At 38.2% G+C, this 26,601-nt stretch overlaps 1 protein-coding gene across 2 annotated transcripts in view; it reads right to left on the reverse strand.

Annotated features, from left to right (window-relative positions):
* ME1 (malic enzyme 1) overlaps positions 1-26,601 on the reverse strand; it is a 205,750-nt gene that overhangs the window by 71,979 nt on the left and 107,170 nt on the right. For both annotated transcript variants that reach the window (XM_076333150.1, XM_076333149.1), the window contains exon 6: positions 13,539-13,642. In XM_076333150.1, coding sequence (XP_076189265.1) covers positions 13,539-13,642 — 104 coding nt within the window. The remainder of the gene's footprint in view (positions 1-13,538; positions 13,643-26,601) is intronic.

Raw genomic sequence — 26,601 nt, forward strand, 5'->3', positions numbered from 1 at the left:
GGCAATTTCTTTCCAGGGGGGAAGAAATCTCTTGGAAGTCTACATAAAAACTAAAATAGGGTTTTCTGGAGACCTGGGCAAACTCAAAATGGTTCTAAGCAAACCTCTTTTATATATGCTGCAATGTTGCTATTCTTCATGTACAAAATTTAGTATGTCTCCATAATATTTAATATATTTTTTTAAATAAAACAAGTAAAAAATGCTACAGCATATTTTGATATTGATCAAATCTACCTTTTAAAACTTCCCAATTTATTAAAGTTTGTGTTTAATATTAAGGAAAATAAATTTGAAATAACATTTAGCCCTACAAACCCCCTGTGATACTTACTAAACATGAAAATTGCGTTCAGACCAAACAAACTTGGCCCCAAGTCTAAATCAAAGGCCTTAAGAATGCACTGTTCACTGCAGCCCTGTGTGTGACTTCTGTTAACAGTCCAGTCTAGATTTCTTAATTTGTTCGTCAGCACCTCTGCTGAAAAGGCGGGTCTTATTTAACAAACATGTATTCTACACTCCCAGCGAATTAACAGTAACAACAACAAAGCCATGTAGCCCGCCTCCATCTCAGTTTTCCTCCCAGTGCCAAAGACCAGCATCAAAGCATACCTGCCTATAGAGCTCCAAGGAGAAGGCACCTGGGACAAAAACAAAGCGGTGCCAGTTCTGATGTCCAGAGACCAATGCCCAGGAGCCGCCTGCTCAGATGGTGGTGTCTCCTAATGCAATCAAACAGCACAGCTGCAAGCAACGTGATTAATTCAGGTAGAAAGCTTGTTGAAAAGGCACAGTGGATGCTATATACCACGATTCCCTCATTAGTTTTATTTTGGATTTTTTGCAAACAAGTCACTCAAATGTCTTTAGGATACGTGCCTGCAGCATTTGAAGACGGTGCTGTGACCAGGTGAGGATACTTTGCAACTGCTTGTATGCAGTGTTCCTCGTGTATTATTTCAAAAACGGCCGTCGTGCAACAAGCAGCATATGCTGGCATTTTAGCTAAGAGCAACAGATGAGCAGCTGGTTCCCATTTTGAAATCTGATTTGGAAAATATACCAAACCAGCTGCACTCAGTTCTCTTATCCTGAAAATACTGTTCTTTAAAAATATTTTCCATATATAATTTACAGCTTCTATACTTTTCTGGCAAAAAAAAAAAGAAAACAATCCTAACACTGTGTAGTCTGGCTGAAGCTGAAAAATCACTTTTTTTATACAAATTTAGAATCATTAATGAATTTAATAGAGCACTTCTTTGTAACTGTTATGACATTCTTAAATCAGCTGGTATAAATGGGAAGGATCTATGACTTAATTAAGGGTTTTTTTCCAGTATCAATTCAGTAGAATCGCTGCAGTCACACAGCTGAAGAAATGTAGTATTCCAGAAGCCAAACACATGCTCAGATCATAATCAACTTTTCAGAAGAAAGGATTAATCAAAGCCCTTTTAATAAAAACTCGATACTGTAAAAAGATCTCTAAATGTCTGGACCATTATGCCCCGCCACAGAAATGGACTCCACAGGTTTTCAGATGACTCCAGGGCTGACAAATGCAAAACCTCTAACAAGGCAGGCTTTCTATTCTGCATCTACTGAAAGAAGGAACCAAAAAAAAAAAAAAAAATTTCCATTAATTTTAATGGTGCAGGACCAAAGGGTATGTAAGCAAGTGGACTTAAGTATTATTGCTAAATTTGAAGATTCTCATAGTTTATTAAAGCATGTGAGATACAAGATTACTGTGAGAATTGCAGTATTTCAGAGACTTGCACCACAAGTGTTTTGTATCCTTAAGTATGGAACCACAAACCCAGATGACATCTAGGCAAAAAATAAGCTGGTTAAACATCTTCAAAGCTTCTACAGAACCTAAAATTAATACAATGTAAGTTTAATTATATGTGGCACCTAATGGCTTATTAAAAGAGTACTATTTTTTTTGCTGCATTTTTCTCAATATGCTTTCAGATTTGCAGACTCTTCTAATACTAATAACTATCATTACAACATTTCAGTTTCTCTAACAGACACAAATAAGCTTGCTCCTATTCATATATTTTGTAAAAGGAAAAATAACTCCTGTGTATGTTTTCTAGATCAGAGCTCTATCCTGACAAAAAGCATTCCAAACATCTGTTCCATTAAGATCTTTAAAAAAAGGGAAACAAAAAAAAAAGAAGGAATTTACATTTAGCAGTGGGAATTAATTACAAAGCAATTATAATAAAATGAATTTTATAGTATCATTTAACTAAATATTTGCAGAAATAATGCCTTCTATGATTCTAGAAAGAAGGCGTTCCTTTTTCTAGCAGTATTTAACTCCGTTTTTATTAAAATCTGCATAGTTCATTTTCAGCAAACCCTGCCAGCAATCTCTTTCCAGTAGCCATTTAGGCTTGCTACAGACCAGCAAGTAGATGAATGATTAACTTTGATGGTAAAATCCACCAAATTCTGAAATAAAGTTAGCCAATTAAGTGATGCTTCTCTCGCTGTTTCCAAAGTATAATGTTTGAAACAGATAACTTTCTGGTTTTGTACTAAGCTAAATCCCATTTTTAGAAGGAGAAATATCAAAGTAACGCTGTGCCGGAGATAAAACACTAAAGAATTTCCTTCTGCAAGAGCCAATGCAGGGAGAGCAGTAGGAATTCTTCCCCCTAATTATTAGCAAGATCTAAAAGAGTACGGGATTAGGAGAAAAAGATCTTTGAATCACTGAAACCCCAAGTCTATTTTTCAAAATGTGTTCCTTTTTTCTCTCATATACACCCCCAGTTATATAAAGATGACCCACCAGATAACTATTATCTGCTTCTGGGGACACAATCAGCATCCTTTGGAACTCCAGAAATCCAGTGATTCAAATAAACTCACTTACAAAATCGCAAAGAACTTTTGTAATTTTGTAATTAAACAAACACATTAGCTAAAGAGATTACACGATTTATTCAGATGTTGTTAGCACTGGCACCACTGTGGGCGTCAATGAAGTGTCAGTTAACTGCACTTACGTATGGTAGTGGGTCTGAAGTGTCATATTGCATTTTTCAGCCATTTCCAGGCTAATATTTTTTACAGTGGTGTATAAACACTAGTGATGGCTAATGCAGAAATAAGATGTGTATCTGGAATTTCCAGAAAAAGTGTAAAAAATTCTGCGGATACCAAATACTGTCTCCTTACCTTTAGATTAAATAAAAAAACCAATGAATCAGTAAAATAAATGAATTGCACGATCTTGCGATTAAAAGCAGCAGTCTCTAGCTCCCTTCAATTAAGCAAACTCTCAGTATGCCTTATTGGCATGAAACTGGTATAGAGAGACTGCAGGATTAGAAGGAGAGAGGCAGTTCTAAGCATTCAAAACAAGTCAAGTACAAAATCTGCGTGCAACCTCTAATTTTGCCAAAACTATATCCATATGAGAAGTTGGCCAGGGATAGCTGTATAGGTGGAAGGCTACCCTACAGGATATTTAGGGTTCTCCTCTATTTGCTATAGTCTTCCTGTGCAACACTAGTAAGGTCACTCAGAGCCAGTGTTTGAAAGCCTTCAAGCACCTAGAGATACAGAAAGACATAGGGACATGATATAGATGCTCAAACACAGGAACCTAGTGCCATCCGAGACACTCCAGCGTATCCACAGCACCTAAACAGAGCTGGCAGATATGATTGAGGACGTGTGGGACAACTAAGGTACCTGGACCAGCAGCTGGAGGCCAGATAGGGTATGACACTGGACCCCTATGTTTAGGCAACTGGATCGTGCCCAAGAGGACATCTAAATCCAATTTTGTCACATAATGCTCTAGTTCCCATGTATAAAAGCGGAAAAATTTTACTCTGCAACAGCTTTAAGGACTATAAAGAGGCCAGGCTGCTGGAGAATGCAGTAATAGACACTGCATACGTTTATTATACTGAAAAGACACAGAAGAAGTCTGTAGGTAGGATGTTCTTGACACGGAAGATACTTCATTTAAGGTACTCCATATTATTTTTAAACAGACCATACTTACTGATAACGTATACAACTCCAGAATTCAGTTCTGACATGCTTTCCGATCCTAGTCCCAAATCGCTGGCAGACAGTTCATATCACAAGGTTTGCACAGCTGAAAGACTAATATGGCCATAATCTCAGGAGAAGGTTAAATACTTCCATTTTACAAGTCAGCATTTAAATCCACAGTTAAGCACCAAAAGAGAAGTATCCTGATTTTCAGAAGTGCCATATGTCCATGAATAGCCATATTCAGTAGGCTATATTGCGATGTAAGGACATATGGATTACTACTGCAGATTCTAGGATGGACAGGGAAGCCACTGAAGTTTCCATTGCAATCTCCTGGGAACACTGTACAAAAACTTGTTTGTGAGCCCTTGATCCTAGCGAGTGCTCTGTCTCACAATCTCAAGGAGCATGGATAATTAAATTCTAGGAATACTGTGGTTTGTCTAATCTGGGAGTACAGTTTGTCTAATGCCATTATCGATTTTTAATACAGTGATAATGCTTACAAGAAAAAACTTTTGATACTCAGGTATGAAAAGATCTAAAATAATTTACTTCAGTTCTAGGATATCCACTGAAGATCTATGGCAATGTATGTATTCTCTCATGCTAGATTTTGTTAAAAAAGGGTACAGCTACGGTGAAAAACAGTATAAAAATACAGTTATACAGCAATTTGCAAGTATCTGACATACCAAACAGTGAGCCATGACAGGTAAGGTAACAAATGCAGCTTAGACTGAAATAAATATTTGATATGAGCATATATGCACTACACATTAGGATATGCAATCAGAGACAAGTGATACACAAACACCACAGTAGCATCCAAAACCTAAAAACATACCAGATGAAAAACATGAGATGTCGATACTATCATCTGTTTTTGTGAGCCTCAGGACAGAAATGGGTGAGGGAAAGGCCTGTGCTGAGCTGGGGCTGCCCATGTCTTGGGGACAGAGTAAGTTCCCTTCAGTGTCGCCTCCTGCTGCAGACACTACCAGGGATGAAGTTCCTCAGGGACGTGTCCTTAACGCCCAAGGACACTGCCCCCTGCCCCAAATCAGTATAGCTGGAACGCAAGATGTTAGTAAAAAAGGTCCTTGTCTCCAGTTACAGCTCCCTAACCCAAGTCAAAAGGTTTAAAAAATAGCGGATAACATATTGATATCAAAACACTTACAGTGTTACAATACTTTTTTCCCCCTTTTGTATCATCTGAGTTTTTTAGGGTCACTGATGTTGTCCACCATTAATGTCAACAGCAGGTCATGATTATATTTATTTCATCAGCACAGATGCAGGTTTACTCAGTAAATCAGCAAAGGAACTGAGACGGTATCACAGACTCTCTATTGGGAACAAATTAAGCAAGACAGTCTTTCTGGCAAAGCCTGTGTTGGCCCATTACTTTTCCAGGTGCAAGTGACAAGGGATCATTTTAAAATAACTGAGAACAATGTATATTTCTATTCTCTGTTTAAGTTCTAAGCAAAAAAATAGAAAGTAGGTAATAGCCCAGATTATATAAAAATTATATTTTCAAAATTATGCCTGCTGATTTACAGTTTTCCAGCATTTCTGTTCAGAATCAGGGCCAAATGAACAGAGACTCTGAAGATGCAATTCCTTAAAGCATTTAATCTGCCAGTCACATCTAACAACTTCTCTCTACCACACTCATACACTTGTTCCAAATTCTCTGTCAGGTGTATGAATTATTACATTTTTAGCTTAGTCCAGTCAAATAATTTAATAGTGTGATGTGTTAATAACTGAATATAAAAATTCTGTTTTATTGCTAAATCAGCCAGTGGCAAAACAAGTTACTAACATTCAAATGATGAATAGGTTATGTCAGTGATATTTCCTAATGGCTTATTATTTGTAGACAACTGGGCACCAACAATGTTTATAATCCATAGCAGATATAAAACAAGGGAATTACTCTTATGATACATTACACAATTGCATTGCTCCAGACAATAACTGACACTTGGGTGGTGGTGTTTTTCAGGTCCCACCAAACTCATGGGGAAGCTCTTAGACATTCTGGATCTGGTCAAGTCATGCACCCTCCTGAGCAGTGGATCAGTTGTGCTTAACTAAAATGCAGTGGCCCCACCAGTCCCTGGGTCTGCAGCAATGACTCCGCTATATCCCCCTATATCCTCTTAAATATTTTGTGTTCTGTAGTTTGCATTTTATCTGATAAATGCTGTTTCCTTTAAAAGGAGAACTGACTTAGACCCTGACATCAATGTTTCGCGTTACAGAAACTGCACTGCCTGAAACGTTTTTCTATCATGAAGCACAATGGAGAAAAATACCTGCCGTCTCTGGAGTCTGGGCAGGATTGCAACATCCAAGTTTCCCTCTTACCCCTGTGATACTTATTCTGTGACAGTAACAAGCAGATTTAACTCTAAAAATTGCACTCAAGTAGGAGATCAGGAAATTCAGACTACCAACTCTTTGACCTATGTCGTCTACCCAGGGTGGTCAAGAAGCCATATGTTAAAAACTTCTTGTAACTGGCACACATGCCTCAGAGGGTGCAGGGAAAGGAGAGATCTAAGTCTTTCCTAGGTGGCAGATGACCGTGGCCCTCAGTAGGTCCAGGCCCTCTCATGCAGGGCAGGATTGGTTTAGGCAGGGTAGGACATCTAGGTCAGTCCAGCAGGACACCATTGACTGGCCTCAGCTGTATCTGCTGCCTTCTGCCCTCCTGCAGCAGGGCTTTATTTTACCAGCATATCTCAGGCTGCCGAAGTCCCACTGCTGTTGGCGTCCTGCAGTCCCAGCCCGCGAGCTGCAGCAGAGGCACCCAGGGGCACAGGCTGATCCGCTGCCACAGATCAGGAATCTCAGGTGGGAGGCAGGTGCAGTTCGGGTGGGATACTCTGAGTAAAGCACCGTAGTGTCGCTGTCTGGCAGGGGTAAAGGACCAGGGAGAGATGAAGCACTGAGGTACCGAAGCCCACTAGCCAGACGGACAGTGACTCAAAGTTTTCCTGAGAGTTGAAATCTAGATAGAAATAATTCTTGACTTGTAATGGGAGAGAGACAGAGATGGGATAAGAGGGACAGATATCTTATTATATTTTGATGTGAACTGCAGCCAAAAATTTGATATTTTAGTTTAATAGAGTTTCCAAAGGAAAAAAATAAATTAAGAAACTGCTGCTTCTGACACCCTGGAAAACTACTATACTTCTGTAACAACAGTATAAACCTTGTTAAAATATTACACTCGCACAAATTATTCGAATAAATCAACATTCACTCCATTTACAATACAGTTGCACCAGCTAACTTCTGTTGAGAATCCTGCCCACCATTTGCTGGAGCTATAAAAGAGGAAGGAAGGTTACTGAGATTACCCAGGCCTTTTCCATTTGAAAAATCCCTTCTTAAAATAGTTTGGAGAAGAAAAGCCTGAGAACAGTGTGTTCTTCACTTCTTGGGTTTTGAATGACTGTAGCAAGTCTGGCACATAGCTGAGCATTATTAGAACATGGATACATCCAATGCTGAGCTCCAGAATCAGTTCTGGTACAAGAGGCATATTAAAAATACTAAAAATATTCCCCCCCTCTCTCTATCTTGTCCCACAAAAACAAAACAATAGCCTTCCCCCTCGGTACTGTGTTTGAGGATCTCATTTCTTTTTGTTTTCTTTAAGGGATGAATGAGGTTTTATTTTTTCAAGGCTCCTCTGCTGATCTTTGCTAAATTTCTCTAAGGTCTCACATTACAAACAACAATAGGACTCTATCTACAAATAAACTTGATGTGATTAGGGTCTGTCTACCCTGCTATGATTTTGCTTCACTGACAGATTCATTTTTCCTTATGCCACTTACTGTGTCCGAAAAGTTTGTAAAGCATATATTTGTAACATTTCCAGCAATCAGATATAATTTAACCACCAAATGAACCAGCAGGAAAGGGAAGAAGAGCGGTACAAGGCACCAAATAACAAAAAGAAAGACTGCTTGCCTACGTTCTTCTTTCTGTGATGTATTGTTTATAAGGATATTCATACTGGGGTTGAATTAATTAACCTGCTCCCCCTTACCTAATGGAATATACAGCAGTAGATGCCTTCTACCCAGTCTTCTTTCTTCCATCTCAGACTTCCCTGGATTTGGCAAACAAAGGAGCAGCAAACGTGCACACAAGCATCTCGTCTCAAAAAACATACTACAGCTAAGTTACTTCTCTTCTTCCCCTACATAGGCAGGCAAGGACGATTCCAAGCAGGGTACCCCACTAAGCACCACAGCCTGGGGAAGGGTGCAGGGTTCCTTAACAAACTTCCTAGAGGTGGCATCATCTGTTGAGAATTTAAATGTTGCAAGTGATAATAGCTACCAGTTGTCATGATTAATCACGAAAATTTGAAGATTTGCCTCAGACAAACCATCACAGTTGCTTGAACTAGGATAAAAAATAAACCCTGCCTATCAAGCTGTTTGAGTTTTCCTCTTCCACAACAGTCTCCGCTATCCAAAGCAATAGTCCCTGCTTTAAACCCACAATGTTTTTGCGTTTGAGGGCCTTTTTTAATAGGCAAACAACCTAAGGATCCTCCTGAATGGTTTTACCCTGTCAGTATAAAAGCAAAGTCCACCTGGGAGCCTAGGTGGGCAAGGAAGTCTGAGTTCTGGGGCCAAGCAGTTTCAGGAAGAGCATAAACCCATCAATGACTAGAAATGAACCTCAGATGTAACCACAGGAAGGAACTGAGGGTAGGTTCAAAGAGCAATTGTAACTGTAGACAAGGCAGCTCTTAGACAAGGGCTTCTGCCTAAGGACCCACTTTTCTCCTATCCTGCTGTCCACAGTGGTCTTCACTAGGAAGGTAATGTTCACCGAACGGTGGAAGGAGCAGGTAGTCATAGACTTGAAAAATTGCCTCAAAGGGCCTAAGTCCCACTGAGGGACAAAATCTCTGAACAGAAAAATCTTCACCAAGTCTGCCATAGGAGGGAGTTGTTGCAGCAGTATTTCTTCCTGCACACTTTCTGACAGCTACTTTAACTTGAGCAATATGGGAATGTACAGGCATGATACATGTCTTGGTCTTGCACCAGTACAGTGCAGAAGAGGACAGAGGCACCAATGTTCTTGTACTCACAATCTGTGCTTGAACATACTGTCAGAACCATTGTGTAGTCCAACTACTTCCTTAATGATGCACAGCTGTAAGCACCTTTTATGTTGACTTCTTGCCAGTATATTTTCTTGCCAAATGTAAGGGCTGTTTGAATTAATTAAGTTATTAACAAATTGAATTATATTCTAATGTAATCTACTCAATGCAAACATCTATTAAAATATTTGTGTATTTTTATTTTGTGGACATATTACTTTTACAGTTGTTCTCAAAGTCAGATAAACCATACTTACCATAAAACAGTTTTAAAGTAACACATGATGTGAAATGAAACCCTGCTACCATCTGTGAATAATGTAATCAGGCAAATGAGGAATAATGACTACATCATGGTAATTTAGGACAGAACATACTGAATTACAATTGTCAGCAGCTTGGTTTATAGCTCTCAAACTTGAGAAAAGCACAGCATATAAAAAGAGTGGGGAAGGATTTGATTAAAATATGATTACAGAAGAGAACATAAATGACACATGATATTACTTTTCAAGGGTCCACCACTATTACTTGCATCTTGAAGTGAAACTGAAAACTCACCATCACACACTCACAGAAAGACAATTTCAGTGATACAGGGTTGCTTTTACGCATCACAAATCTACAGGGTTTAGCTTATAACAGAATAATAATTTCACCCAACTCTTTGGGGTTGCAGTAGGTGGGCAAGGAAATAACCTATGGGAATTACACAAGATTCTTTCTCTTTTCTAAAAGTTTCCTATCTGCTCACAGACCAGAGGTGCAAGTCAGTATTATCCCTCCCCAGTGTACAGTGCCTTCCATTGGGGATGGTCTACAGCAGAAAGCAAGCTGGTAGGATGCTGTTCTTCCCTACTCTGGCATTTTTTGGAGGGGTTCAAGGTGGAGTTATCTTTACCAAATTTGTGAAAATGAAGCGTCCTTCAAAATAAGGAAAAAATTTCCAGGCCCTTTAACTCTACTTTTTGCATCAGACAAGGAAATTCAAGTCCCTGTTATTAAAAAGGTGTTTTTTTCCTCTCCCTTCATTTCTTGTTCTATCTCCACTCTACATTGTTTTCCCCTCAAGCGTTTCCATGATCCCTTCACTGTTGTACATGAATACCTCTCGGTCATTGATGTATTTCTCTTTGCATCATCGCAGGCAAGTAGGGAAGAAATAGGAACTGGAATAAAAAGACAGAGTTATTTCCTCTGGTTACACAGGAAGCCTTGGTGGATCAATCCCAGCTACCAGAGTCTTGTTTAGCAATCCCTCCTCTCGGAGTTTCCTCTGTAAACATAGGTATTTAAGAACAACTTGTTATTTGGAAAAATTTACTTCTCTGTATAAAATGTTTTATGACCCATTTCTCCATAGGGCAGAAACTTCACAAACGTTTCTGAATTCCAGTTTGATTTACGTTCTTCAGTGATGAAGACAACTGTCCATTTTTTCTCATGTTATAAAACATTCCTTCCATTTAGAATATTCCTGTTCCCCTAAATTACCGCACCGACACAAAAGCAAGAAACACCTGGTAACGTCCAGAGAAATTATGGCACCTGCCCTCAGGGAGGGCAGCTGCTGGCACTGGTAATAAATAAATAAACAGATAAATGTATACATATGTAAATAAATAAAAGCTGTTCATTGGATTTATGTCAACAGAAATCCAGATACTTTCCATATGCCTTCCCACATCTGGGAAAAATCACATTGTACTAGTTACATTCTGCCATGATCACACACTGGATACTGTACCAAAATCTTTTAGTAATGGATGGTTTAAGTTGTAGGGTTTTTTTTAAATCCCAGCTCTTTCATAAATAATTTTGTTTCATAAGAACTTTTTGGGCGTGAATAGCAGTGGAGGCTAAGAGGAAAGTATTGTAGTTGATGAAACTAGACCTTCATATGACACGCTTTTTTATAAAGCATTTTCTTTATTACGCATCATGACATTTACTGTATAAAGGTGATGTTTCAACATGAAACACTATAAATGATGCTGCATCAGCTTATAAAAATCTAGATTTTCAAAATTTAACCATCAATCAAGATGATGTGCATGTCCAGGAAGATTCCCTGGAAGCCAATGAAAAGCCTGTACAAAGTGCACTGCCCGGTACAGCTGCCTACTCCTGCTTGTTCCCAGGCAGTGCTGCTAAAACCTGGCGCTCACTTCTATTAGCATTTGGCTTCTCTGGAGAACTACGAAGGTGAAAAAGATCTAAAATAGGTATTTAACATAGTTTTCCAACTTGAAAACATTTGTCATCACCTTAAAAGCCTGTCTTTAAATTTGGCTTATTAAAAATACATGACAGCCTTGTGCTTTACGATGTTCATGGTTATGTATGTCTTGGAGTTGAACACTCTATGGTACTGAAAACACGACAACAGATTTCCCCAGAACTACTCCCATTCTCAGAACTGATTAGGCAATGCTAAATAAGAAAGCCTCTTCTGGAGTACCATGGCAATAACTAACAATAAATACGACTAACCTAAAATGTAACAGACCAAACATGCATCTAAGATTAGCAAAGCAAATACTCCCTCTGTGAAACAGCCAGCAGAAGGCTAAGAAAACTGAAAAGAGGAAAAGCATAAGAGAAAGTTTAACAAGGAAAAGATAACTAGCATTTAACCAAAGTATACAATTACTTAGATCACCACAATGGCTGGCAAGGGAAAGTAATACACAATAAAGCAAATAATGTCCTGCATCTTTAACAGTCAGACCCACCACACCAGAATCAGCTGCAAGTGCTGAGTCTGCCAGTGGCATGCTAAACACAAATTTGAATTCAGGAACATTTGAAATTATTGAGCAAATGGACTTGATTTTGATTTAACTACATCACTTTACCCTTCACCTTAGCAAATGAGTATCATAATCAATATAGATGTCACACTACAGCCAAAGCAATTCACAAGTAAACCACGCAAAGCTTGAACTGTAATTTGTAAGTGCTCCACTTTAAACATGAAATAAATGACACCATTGTAGACCATGACAGATTTAGCTGAGAACGAAGTGATCTTTCAGAAGGTCAAGCAAACACAAATTGCTCAAAATTGCTCAAAATTATAGAGTTTTTTAAGATGTTTAAGTAAAAAGAGCATGTCAACCAGACCTTCAAACATCATTGAGATAATCTTCTTCTTGACTCTTTGATTTCCTTCAGTATGAAGAACTGTGGTTCATTTTAAGGAAAGGGTGAGTTAGGGAATGCATTAAGTTAGAGATTCTCAAAACGTGGTCCACAGAGCAGTTTCTAACGCTCTGAACCTTCTTTTAGGAAGGTGAAAATGCATCAAGTTTATCTGAAAGGAAATACTCAGAAGAGGAGCTAACACATTACAGGGTAGAGCCAAACCAGCAATTTCCATGGCAAGATTATGAACAAGAGAGTGTCAGTCAAGTGGGGGTGATGGGGAAGAGTATAGTAATACATGGAGGAATATGTGCTTCAGGCATGGAAATTAATACTACCTGCTTGCCCAAGTTTCTTTTGCACAGGAACCTGGGCAGGAAGAACAGAGGTTGTGCACGTCTAGGTAAGGTCCCAACATGGAGTCAAAACGCAGATGGGGCACAAGCCAAGACTGAGGAGCAGGAAAGTATTTCCAGGTCTCACAGCTCAGCCCCAGCTTTGGGATGCAGATGCAGAAAACACATTCTGCTAAGGATCCTGGCACTTGGACTATTTTAGGTATATACATTGAATGCAGGGCTAGAACTCCAAATATTTGAACAAACAAGGAAAATATGAGCAAATGTGTTATTTGACATGTGAGAAGAACTATTTTATGCATCATGGTCTAATAATAAATTTAACTACTTTCTGTATAGGAAAAAAGAAGCAAGAGAAAGAGCTGACTTGGTATAGGTCCACACCATGACATTTAAAACCAAAACATCTAACGCTTAGTCCTGTCGTGGTTTTGGTGAGGGCAGAGGCAGGGGTTGCCAAGTATGATAGTTTCTTTCAGGCTGCTAACATCTCACATATGAAATCACAGAGATGGAGAAAATCATGTAGGCACAGCGCTAGGCATAGAAAAATATTAGGCAAATACTTAACAATCCAAATCTCGAAAAAGAAGTTTGAAAAATTAGTTCACTCATCTCAAGATGAGTTTTACCACTCATGCAGTGAATTCATAAAACTGCAATATTAAGGGCAAGTAGTTCAGGCAGTTATAAACTTATAAAATACTATGCTCAAAATAAAAATGATCAGGAACCTAAAAACTCTGTCTTCCTTTCATAAGCTACTGAACTTTATTTCTCCCAAGATGAAGTTCACAGTGGAATTCACCAATGAATAGCACAGATATATTACATACCTTGAAGTCACAGCTTCCATGAATTCATCAAGAAGATCATCATAGGCTTGACCTCTGATTCTCTTGTGTCTCAGCCCAATATACAAAGGATCTTTCAGCAATGCCTGTTAAAAAAAAAATGTTTGAACTATTACATGAGCAAGTTACACTAGTACACTCTAAGTTAATAAGAAGGGGACAACAATACAGTGTTTGAGGATTAACCCAAGCATATGAAGTACATATCTGTTTATCCACCTCTATATAAAGACTGAAGAAACACAACAAAGAGATTAAAGAAACACTCTTTTGTATCAAGGAAAAGGGATACCCTAGTCTCAAAGGATGTGTATTGTTTCCAAGTGAAAAAGTAAAAGTTTGTTCTGGGAAGTCAGGTTTCAAAAGTATCTTTTGAAGCTTTAGTTAGTACTTTTCTCTTTTTCCTTTACATCCTGACAGTGCTCTGACATTTTAGAAAAGCCATTTTCTTTACTTTTATCATCATGTTTCACAAATCTCTTCCAGAGTCCATCATTTCAACTGTGTTGATGAGCTGATATTCAGAAAACATGCTGCCTTCTAAAATTCAATATGCAAAAACATAACCAAGCCTTTGACCTTTTCCTTCCAAGCTACTAGAAGGTCTTGTTTTGGTCTGATGTATTTCCAAATAATAACTTACGAATTACTAAATGTGTTCAAAGTGTTTTGTGATCACTTTTGACAAATCACTCCAGCTACAGCAATTCTCCAGTCTCAACACTTTCACTGGCTCTCCCAGGAGCTCTCACATAAAGACACTCTTTGCTATTATTTTTCACAGGCCTCTGAAAATGAATAAGCTTATTTCTCCGTTGTATCTAGTGTGCAATCCTCCCACACATGCCCAAACAGCTTGCAGAATCGGTCAGGAGCTTGACTAAACATTTTTCATCCAAAACCAATTTGCAAAACCAACACGGCTGCAGAAACTTGTACAGCCTCTTCAATTAGGAAAACATCGTAAAGAAAAATACAGACCACCTCTCTTTCCAGGAGAGAGCGTTCAATGTACAGCACGAAGTAACACGGCTGGAAAGCTTGCTCAGCCTGCTTCAGGCTGGGAATCAGAAATCTGATTTCTGTATCTTAGAAAAGTGCCTAAATTCCCTTCACAGCTTTTCTATGTTGTAGAACTGAAAAATCCTTTGGGTCACAAGCCCCAGTTGGAGACTGATTTGAATCAGTAAGAAACTTAAAACCTTTGGTGGTATTCTGCCTCCCCTGGGATAGATAGATACGTACAGATAGAGGTGTTTGTCTCTCCCTCGCTTTTCTCTCCACTTCCATAAAAAATTAAAGATATCAGATTAGAAAGTTTAAAAAATCAATAAAAAAATTCAGCAGGATTAAAAGCTGATTTTTCTAAAATTGTTGCTAAATTCATCACCATTTCAAAACAAACTATTTCTAATACATTACTTATAGACTTTCAGAAGTTGTTAGTTCAACTGTTTGAATCGGAGAACAAATAAACCTCAAAATTAAAATTACTTCGTAAATGAAAGTGAAGTCATTACATTGTAAGCATTTTACTTGTTCCCTTCACCAATTCTATGTAGCATTCATGTTTAAGTAGCATATTCTTTGGCTGAAATAATTTTACCTGTGTATTTACATTATTCCAGGTATTCTAGCAGCAAAATCAAAATCATAATTATGTACCTATTCCAGATACTGCAGGAAAAACTGGCAAGAGCTTGATGTCAGGTACCTTCCAAAGTAATTTTCTCTTTTGTATGCTCTTCTTTTTTTATATATAATCATTTCCAATTTTGTAGTCAAGAACTATTTCTGGAATTATTTTTTCATTTCCATTTTGAATTTGCGTAGTTATTTAAAATGACCTCACAAAAATCTGACAAATCAAGGATAATTTTATTTCTCTGGGAGAGAAATTCACAGGAATTGCAAATGAACTGTTTAGCAATGCGAAATCTTAAGACAAGTTTGGAAACCCCGTGGGAGTTGCCTCGTGCCTACCACCAGACTGAGCCCGCAAGGTTGGAAAGCAGAACTGCTGAGCGGCAGGAGCCTCTGTCAGGACCATCGTGGTAAGACTCAGAAACAGCAATCCCATTTCTAAAATCCCATCGCCGCAGCTTTCCATGCCAGTAGGCTTCTGCTACTCCATGTCCTGTGCAAGCGTATCACATGCTCCGTGGTCCAACTCAGCATAAATAACTTATCTCCTTTCCAACTCCTGTAACTCTTCTTCCTAAATTGATTTGCTCTTTTAACATACTTCCACAAGCTTTTTATTAAACAATGTCCGTTTTCTCATTTTGTCAAACAATGCCCAAAATGAGAAAAAAAAAAAAAAGACATATATATCTTCGGTCCCTTTATTTTTTAAATTCTGAAGACATGTTTCCAAAACACTTCGTGGCCAGACAGAGTCATGCTGATTTCCTCAAGAAGGTAGCTTAAGTTGGGCAGTGATTCTGTGAAAGTTCAAGAGAAATAGCATTCACAGTTATGCTGTTTAAAAAGTGCTAAACAAGCCATGGGTCTGCCTTGAAACATAGGCTCTTATACTCCTTTTGCCACTTTTGCATCTTTCATGTCTGTGAGCATTTAAATCTGTAGCCAACGCTAAAACTCAGAACTCTGAAACACCTCCATTTATAAGACCACAACATAAATTTATTCACATATCTTTGATGCTGAAATTTAATGTGGAATATTTAAAACAATCAATACAATGTTTCTGGGGTATGTTTAAACTTCCAGCCTGGGAAGTCTCGCAAGCAGAGACAATTAATTCAGCGACACATCTCTGATGAAAAGCTTGGCCAGCTATATACCCAGAGTTCAAAATTCCTTTACAGCTCAGTGCATTCTGCTTCACAAACGTTGCAGTTCGACAAGAAATAGTCCCAAAAAGTTCCTTTATAGTCCTGTTTGGAACAACGTATGAAGAAACCCGGGGCGGAGACAAAAGAATGAAACATTCAGCAAGTGAAAAGAACAGTGGTCACATCTGAGCCCTGAGTGGCAAACCATTGTGGAGCCGCTCCCTTTCCAAAGGGCACTGAAGAATGAATAAGCTGCTTAAGCACATTATCCCCTTATTCAGGTCAACACCATACAAACCCGGTCCGTGGTGGTTGGTTTTTTTAGAGGGTTCACACATCTTTAGAGATTAACATTTGCTATCAACTATTTCATGGCTTTCAAAACTGATTACCAAAAAGAAAGTTCCATCCTACAATCGAGTATGTCAAGCTGACATGATGATTAGGTACTTTTCCTCAATGACTTCGGTTTCTTTTGTTCCCCAGCTTGTTGTCAAAGCTTAAACTTTGTTTTGTTCTTTTGGAAATTGAATCTCCTTCAAAACATAACTCTGCTTTTTTGAGGTTAGTGGCTTTGTTATGCATATTAAATGATACTGAAAAAGCTGATGCTGGTTTATTTTTAGACACGCTTACTCTAAGGCTAAAAAAAAAAAGTTCTAAAACATTCAGATTTAGCAATGTGGTACATTCAAGCTTTAACAGAAATAAGGTCTTACAAGAATAAAGGGCTTAATTGAGGTTCTGGTACTGGAAATATCATGTAGATCTACTTAGAATTAGCTGCGTAAAATAACAAAGAGTTCTTTGAAGCACCACCTGAGCATATTAAAACTGCAATGACCTTTGGAGTTTTAAGAAAAAGGCAAGCCGTTTATACCATCTTACTTGTGCTCACTTATAGCAAAGAGATCAGCAAACCATCAAAGTTCAAGCAAGGCTTGAGCTGCGCACCTGGCTCTAATTTAGCTACAAAAGCCAAACCAGTGAGAAACAGAAAATTGCACACTTATATATTTCATCAGTTGAGAACAAACATGCTGAAATGTCATCTATTCTCAAACTTGGCACTGAGACGTTTCTTTGGAACAGATACATATTTTAGTGAACAGCTTCACGGAAAACTGGAGGTGAAGAACTGCAAGGCACTGAGCCTTTCCACTCACAATGATGGCAGCAGAGAGCGTCCAGAACCTCTCAGTGCCACCTAGAAAGCATTTGGTGTACGGTAATGCTTCAGAGCAGCAACTCCCCCCATGCCATTACAATGTCAAAACCCTCCAGCAGTTCTACAATGGGAAATGATTTGCGTTAGAGCCACAGTTATAAAATTAAAGGAGAACTACATTTGTATGGGACATCAGAAGCGTTGGGACAAAGACATGACACATGCCAGAAATTAAACACATTTCAGAGTATGATTGGTCTAACAGGGCACACGGTTACCAAGAAAACCGGGGGAATGCTTCTGCTTTTTCAAGTGTTAATATTTTCTTACATTAATACACTGTAAATTCTTTCTGAAAACTTCTTCTTGTCTCAGTTTTCACAGGCTGGGGAAGGGCTGGTAGAGCACAGGGGAATTTCTGTTCTCCAGGAAAGTCGGACATTTTTAACTTTTTTTTTTGGTTCCACAAGATTGAAATTTCACTCGATGTGAAACGTTTTCCAATAAAAGAGTTAGCCAGTCAGAAACAACATCAACGTTCTGGACTTAACTTCAGCTTCTAGCAATACTAATTACCCCGTAATCAATCTGTGTTCATTTAAATTTTTGGTTTGCAAGCACTAACATGCTGAATCACAATCTTCTGTCCTGCAAGAACTGCTTACAGCTGCAAAGTGTTTTTTATGGCATTAGGAAGAATGTATAAGATTTCAATTTATATTAGAGTAGGAAGCCTTTTTTTCTTTGAATAAGCTTATTTTGAAGTCTGAAATACAGGATGATGCTCTTAAAACATGTAAGAGATTCTGTATTTCCAAATGCTAACTGAATTTCGGATGTGCTGAATGCTGCAAGTAACATTGACACTAATTGGGTTTGAGGGTGTAGAATACTTTGCAAAAAGAAGTTTCATAATCAGAGAACTAAAGATTTTTTTAAAATTTTGTTTTCTTTGAACTACGCTGGCCCTATGACATACTTACTAAGAAGAGATCATGGCCCCTCCTATCTAAAGACTAGACCTTTGTCAACACTTTTGCAAACTGCAAGGAGCCTCTTGCACAAGAAAAAAGGGGCCTTATCCTCTGTTTCTCCCCAGAAGAAGGAGGCCTCATCTTTGGGAGTCTCAGCTAGCGCTTTATCTGGACATCCCTAACAGACAGGTACTGGCATACAAAGCATCACCTCTCTTTGCACCTCAGTTTCCTCCAGGGGATCCCCCATGGGAGATGATGTCACAAAAGATTCCAAAATAGGAGGCCAAAAAATGGGTATCATGATGGGTCATTCTAAGTATAAATAAAGGAGAAAAAACCCCACACATTGGACATGAGTTTAAAAAGTTGAGCCCAGCTGTGCTAGACTTGCCAAACCTAAGTGGTTGCCAGTACTTGAGAGACAAAGACACTGTGTATGCAGACAACAGTTGTTCTATAATTAAGTTTTTCCCATCTGTAGCCCTAAAAACATCACTGAAAACTGTCCATTGTCTGTCCAGACAAAATTCTAGACCTGCGATAGTTAAGAATTTAAAAGATAATACATTCATAATGTTTCTTTGACATTAATCTTAAATACAGTGCTTGAAGGGAACAATTTCTGTGGGAAAAAAATAATAGCAAAGACTATTATGCATTTTTGAGACAGTTCAAAATATAAGTATTTATTAATACTCTGATGAAGCAATATCCTAATGTAACAGAAAAGAAGTTACAGTATTTCAAATTCTGTTTAAAATAATCTAAGATTGTGCTAAAAAATTAGAGAATATGTTCTCTTCCATAATTGCGTAGTGATCCTATAGTTTTGCACAGCTACACTAGACATTTTCAGTTATTTCTCCTTAAAGACAGGCTTGACTTATCCAATCCAACTTGTTTTTTCCTTTCATAAGGTTGTTTATCTGTCAATTTGACCTTTACATCCTTTGCTTGCCACCTTCTCAGTAAACTTACTCATTTCTTAACCTGAAGAGGAATTACCAGTTGTAGCTTTGACTGTGCACTGAACCCCGTTGCTTATGTTCTAGTTATTTCCCACGCATGCAGACAGCTTTACCCAGCTGAAAAATCATCAGCTCCAGCAAACTTTAATTTAACAACAAAATAAAAATCACTCTAATGGCTGGAAAGAACGCTTCATGAAGGAATCTTGTAACACGCTACGAAATTACCACAGCCTGTCTCCAAGCAAGAGACTGCACAAAGCCAGGCTGTGCCAAGGACATTCTGTGGGCTGCTTCCGGCGCGTGTATGTGGCACCGAATAAAGGCCCCAGTGTGTGAGGGCTGTGGGCAGACGGCGGGCTGCGTGCTGAGCGGGCGCCATCCCTCCGGCCGTCTCGCACGGCACGCTCCGCCTGCATCCCTCCTTCCCTTGTCACGGGTACCAGAAGGGCTCTCCCAGGAAGTCAAACTCATTGCCTCACACGACCATGCAAAGCTAAAGACCATTCAGCCCCCTGAGGGTAACATTTACAAACATAACATAAAATACACAAAATAGCACAGGCTATGTGAGCCATCATTAGCGAGGGAGCACCAAGTGCAAAATCCAAAGCGAAAAAGTTGCTGCAGCATGAGGCAAAATGCACCAGATTTTTCAAGAGGCTGTTGTGTTGTCAGCTCTTCGAGCCGCACAATGCATTGGTGTTTGTCTCCACGAGTCAGTCTGTGGAATCAAGTGATGGGTGAAAAGCTCAAGGGCTGTTGATGGTGCAGGGGTGGGTAGCAGTGTGGCCTTCTGGTTTGAGTCTGTTAGGTACATCTGAGTCACTCTCTTAGCTTACCACCAAAATACTGGAAATTATAAAATACTTTTTAGAAATCAAAAGTTTATCTCATGATTTTTAGGTGTAATTCAAGATTTCCAAGCACTTGAAACTCACAATACCGGTTACAGCCAGGTGCCCATCAATGATGCATATGCCTGAGGAAGTTCCTTTCTAGGCTGACGTTTCCATTCCCAACAACCTGGAATTCACAGGGACACCTGAACTGAACTTCTGGATTGGCTCTGAAAATTCCAAGTAATACACAGTATAGCTACGCTAACTTTATATTTTGCCATACTTTATATTGAATACTAAATTTTTTTTTTAAAAGGCAATAATACATCAGACATCAGATCAATGGTATCTTTTTCAGAGCAATTAGGCTTTTGTTCCACCTGCTCACCTTTCCGGTACACAGTATGAGAGACTCACACAAAAATGATAAAGCTTTTCCAGCAAGTTTCCATTGCTATTAAAAAAATTTCTTGCAGTAAAATTAATTGGAGAATCTAGCAAAAACTGCTCTGCACACCTTGTTCTTTATGGCAGTTTCAAATTAGGAAAGACCTGGGAGTACAGCTCAACAGTGAAGCATACCCCAGACTACAACTTTGCTAGACAAGAGATAAAGTAAAAAAATAATGGTCTTTCCCTGAAATTTAAATGCCATTGGAACTTTTTTCAGGTAAAACAGCTTACGTTGACTCTTTTCAACCAGCTTAACTTCTAAAAACTATTAGAAGCAAGTATCATAGGACTGCCATCACTGAATCTGCAGCACAAGCCATGCGCTGTTCATAAGGAGAAAAGCAGACATTTTCCTCCGGACTGGATTAGATACTGTTTATGAAGGTACTGTAACTGAAGAAAAAAAAAAAACCCTGCCTTCAAAGCTAGCAAGTTTGTCAATTCTTCATACTAGAAAAATGAAAAACTAAGAGTTTTTCAATCGTAAACATGGAATTGTGCCAAGATCTGCTGTTAATTGAATGTTACCTTCAAAAACTAAAATTCATAAGGTCCTTGTTTATAGCACTAGAGTTCTTTGCCTAGTACCATGCTTGCGTACCACCACCACACAGATGCATCAGGTCTGTCTTTTAAATCTATATTTAACTTCTACACCAAGTAGCAGCTATGCCAAGCAGGTCATTACTAAGACACTTGATTGCTAGGAGGAAGTGGGAGGGGAAACAATTTCTAATCTTGGAATATCCTTAATTTATACAAAAGAAAGAGTATAGAATGATCCATTTTCTGTGTGACTTGTGCCAATCTGAAAATAATGGCATGCTTTGTACAAACAGGGCACTGTCACTATGGGTAGAGTAGAGGCAGCTGCATTCCAAGGATGAGCACTAAGTGGAGACAAGCAACGTATCTACAGTAACACACTTCAATCATTTCATTTGTTCTTTACTGCAGAACTCTTAAAAAATGCTGACTTTACATCTCCAAACAGATGCCTGAAAGTTTTGTAGGGACAGCCAGACCAAAACCTCCGTGAAATTTTTATGTTACCCTTATTTATTGTTTGAAGGACCCTAGATAAATTTAAGTAAAGTTCACCAGAGGCTTTCTAACTCTTCTTCCTCATCATCATCATCTGACTATATCCTGTCTTTTTCTCCATAGACAGAAATATGTGATTGCACATAAATAGTTACAGGTCTTATTTCAATGCATATTTTCTGGTGGTGCTACTAAGCTAAAAAACTCTCCCAGTACCTCAGCTTGACAATCACCTTTCAAAAGAGCTTTATAAATTAAAGAAGAGAAAAAAACCCAACTCATCTCTAATGTAACAGGATAAAGTCAAGAGTGGCTGAAGGACGCCCTGAGCTGAAGAAGCCCTTAGAAGGAGTCACCAGTCTGGAATCCACAACCAGCCATGAGAAAACTCCATTCTGGGCAATTTTGACAAGCCCTGAAAAGTGCAGTTTCCCATTAACAGAGCTCAGACAACAGCCTGCTCCTCTCCCTATGAATTTTTCTCTCTTCCTTAGACATAACACATTAGTCCCATTGAATACTGCTTTCTGCCTCTTCCTTAGGAGGTTACAAATGATTTTGCAACAAAAGAGCATCACCACAATGTCTAAGGTGGGACTGCTGCACTAATTCAGGCTAGCATGCATCATATGATCCACTGCCAGAACCGTATCTAGCAGAGTTAGTAAGGAGATCAGAGAGGCCTAATTCATTGTATATTTTAAGAAAAATAAAATAAACAGCAAGATAAATACGCTGCATTATGTTTAACAGTCTCGGAGAACTCTCTGAATGTTAACATCTGTCTGCAGGGATAGGGACGATGCCAATTCCACAAATGCCTGTAATTTGAGTTGGAACTTGGAAGACAGAACCATGGTTTCGGAGCAACATTTCATCAGACATAATTTTAGGATGCATAACTCTCTTATACAGTAAAACTGAAAACAAATGGTTGTCTGTATGCCAGTGGTATTTCTTGAAAAACTTAATCATTTGCCTATTGAGAAAACAATAGTCCTGAAGAATCCGACACCGTTTAGGACTTTAGCAGATTATGCTGCATATAATCATTATTATTTTAACATATAAATAATAATCAGAAAACAAAGAAATCTGACAAGTCTCTTGTATTTTATTCTTATAATTTTCAGACTACCTAACAAGAAATCTCCTAAAACCGCTGATACCTAATTTCTATAAAAGCTTTTACTGAATCCCAGAAAAGGCTCAGACGAACCATGAAGCTCAACTGACCTTCAACAGCCCCCACACAGTTAATGACTATCACTTCTTCTTCATGAACCCCAGCAACTAAATGGCTAAAATCTCAATCTGCATGTCCTGCCACACATCAAGAAATATTTAACAATATCCTCCATACTACATTTTGAAATATAGCTGATGGGTAACAGGAACTGGAAGAAGAAATAGATTACCACAACCAAACTTCCGAAGTTTATTGCTCTCAAAAACATGAGGGAGGACGCAAATCTCCACCCCAAAATGCTGAAAGAATGTACCTACTTGAGGGTCCAGTAGTAAGTGCTTATAATAAATCACAGAAGGTGGCCAAACAATAATGTTTAAGGGCCAAAATAGTACCCACAGTAGCTTACATAGTACCCTAAAAACAAGTCTAGCCTCAGTGAAACTTTTTATAGAAGCTATTTTTCTTTTATTTTTTTCTGCAAAGTTACCAGGAGTGTAGCCACCTTAATAAATTATCTTCTTCAGCTTAATCAGGAGAGTATGACAAGTTATAGCTGCTTGAGGTGGTTCAACCACTTTGAATAAATCAAACTTTCCTACACCACTTCTGCAAAGCAACAAACACACATCACTCCCTTTATTTTCATCCACTGACATTTCCAAACTTTGTTTAGAACAGGCAGCTGAAATGTCTGAATGCAAGGAGTCATCCAGCTTTTGAAATCAGACAAAAAAATGAAAAAAAAAAAAAAAATCAAACAGCAAACCACCACCACCAAAGTGAATCAGAGAAGAGCAAAAACTTATTCTTTTAAAGAGGACATCAGGAAAGTTTTGCTATTAAGTAATAATATTCAGAAGAATGCCATCTTAATAATTCTACTTCATCTGTTAAACAACAAAGATAAAATAAACTTTAAAAAAAAGTCTTAAAGATCTAATTTTCATTCATCTTTAATATTCTATTAATAAAAAGAATTTTGCTAATATTGTATCAGCTCACACATTTTGACAGCACACAAAGTGTGTCTTGAGTCCCTCACATAGTTAATTGAACAGAATTTTAACATATCAGCAGATACACCATTTACAAAACTGAAAATCTTGTTCTATGTTATCACTACATCTCATTTCTGTATCAACAGTTCTGGTATTTTGTTTTGATTTCTTTTTCTCATTCACATGTAACTATAAATCTCCATCACTTGTTGCAGCCTCTTCCCAGTTCTATTAAACTTATGTCTATTTATTTCATTTACTTCCATAAGCTACTCCCACATGGTCCTTCACCAAAATATCTTTGACGCCAACATTCCTGTCTCCTGTGCTGACACTCAGCCATTTTCTTTACTAGAGCCAAATGGCTGGGCCTCTTCCTACATAAACAAGTCACATCAACAATGTCCCTTTGACTGACTGGCAATTATTAAACAAGTCTGGTGATATTATTTCGGCACTGGCATCTCAGCTGTTGACTATATATCTGTCCTAGCACCAGAAGAAAAAAAGGAAAAGTAGTTCTGTGCACAAAGCAGACCTGCCAGTGCAAGGCCAACATTTGTAAGAGCACCTTTATGGTCAACAGGTGACACGTTTTGTCCCAGACACTAGGCCGACTTCCCTGGAGGCACAAATGATGCATCTTATTTGTGATAATAGCTATATTTATGGCTCATTCCCTCTCTTGTCTTCTCCATTGCCTGTCAAACTGCTGAGGAGGCAGATAGCTAGCAGTTACTATTTCAGAAAGAATGGAAGCCAACCAAAACAAACACTATCTGTTGCTGTCTTCTGAGTATGAAGAGTTGGAAATGTCTAATGTATCTTGAAATAAAGTCTGCCATCAGTTTGGTCTATGGATATTCATGCATGCTATCCAAAATAAGCATTTCCAGATATTCATTTCTGCCCTCTTTTATAGATCCCCTTGTGCTGAAAAGTGAAGTAAGTAGAAATGAAATGGACTGACAGAACTGCTGGTAACACCGGTACCCAGCTCGTTCTTCCTAATGTCAGCTGAAACCGAGACTTAAATCCCATGTCACCATTTATGCTCTTTCTGCCAAAGCCCTCCCCTCTTCAACTTCTCAGGTCTTAAAGATCATTGCCGATGTGCTGTTTGGTAAATGGGAAAATCTGAAGCACCACGTGGCTTCGTCACATTTTCCATGGTCTAATGAAATAGAGTATTTCACAAAATAAATATTCATAAATAGCATATACCATAAAAATAAATGAACAGTCTCAGAAAAAGAATACCATATATTCCTAGCCAAAATGGCAAAGTTTAAAGGATGACAATGGATCAAAAGTAACAGACAATTGCAGAGGTCTTCTCATGCACTAAGCAGTAGAATAGCATTTCTCAAAGATACAAAGAGTTTGTTTAATAAGAGGATGACATAAGTTCAAAAACAAGTTTTAGTCCCTGTAGAAGCCTCCTGAGCCACACAGCACCATGTCAGATGCAGAGAAAGGCAAGTGAAGTGCAAACTGAGTATGAATTCATGTTCTCTAACTTAAGAACCTATACTGGAAATTTCAATACTCTAAGCTTTTTTTATAGTCAACAGACAAAAAAAGTTTTAAAATACAATTCATCTGACCAATTTGAGACAGCTACTCTACAAGAAGAAACATCTGCTCCTCTTCATAAAATTAGCCTAGGATAATTAGCTCAGGTTCAGATGACTCTCAAGCTCTACATCTCTTTCTCAGTCATTCTGAGCTTACCTAGTTTGGTGATGGGGCTCCAGATTCTCAAGACTAATAATTTGAACACACCATTATAATTGTCCATTCCATTGAATCTTAAGTATGGGAAAGATAAAAGAGAACAGGCAAAAATATTGCTGCCTAAGTGGGTATACTAGAAAAGTCTAGATTTGGGTTTAGTACACAGGCAACATAGAAAGGCTGGATGGTTATAAGAAGATTGCGAGCACTAATCTATTTTATGAAGCTATAAGAGGACTTTAAGCAGAGGCAATACAAGATGATGGTGGATGTAAGTCTGGCACTGAAATATATAATATATTATTTTATACAACGTGCATGTTAAAAAGCTAATATGAACTTGAAAGTCTCCTTTAATTTAATTGTACTAGAACAGTTGGATGAGTTTTAAAAATTGCGGTAACCTTTTGTTGTACAATGACAACAGTAAGCCCCTGATGAAAAAAACCAAGACTTTGCTCTGTTGTTTTTTATTTATTTAAAAAGGACTGTAAGTATTTTTGATACTGAAAGGAAATGTCTATCAAGATATTCTCCATCCCCGTATTAGGCCAAAAGCATTATAATAGTAGTATCGTAAACACCGAATGTCTTTCTACTATTATAGTAAAGAACAAAGCCCATTACAAGTGAATGGAGCATAAACAAAATGCTGATAGTGTACATATTATGAAACTGAGAAAAATATTTAAAGAGAATAAATGTTTAAAAGCCAAGCCCATTTATATTTGAGTTCTATTGGTAAAACTGCTGGTACTCATAGCTGCTGAGCTATGCCTAAGAAAATATGAGAAAAGCATCTAAATGAAAACAAGGGAGGTGGTGTAATACATTCCCCTGGGAACACCATGGTGAAGAACAGCAAATG

Source organism: Aptenodytes patagonicus, chromosome 3, assembly GCF_965638725.1.
Source record: "Aptenodytes patagonicus chromosome 3, bAptPat1.pri.cur, whole genome shotgun sequence".
NCBI classification, from domain to species: Eukaryota; Metazoa; Chordata; class Aves; order Sphenisciformes; family Spheniscidae; genus Aptenodytes; species Aptenodytes patagonicus.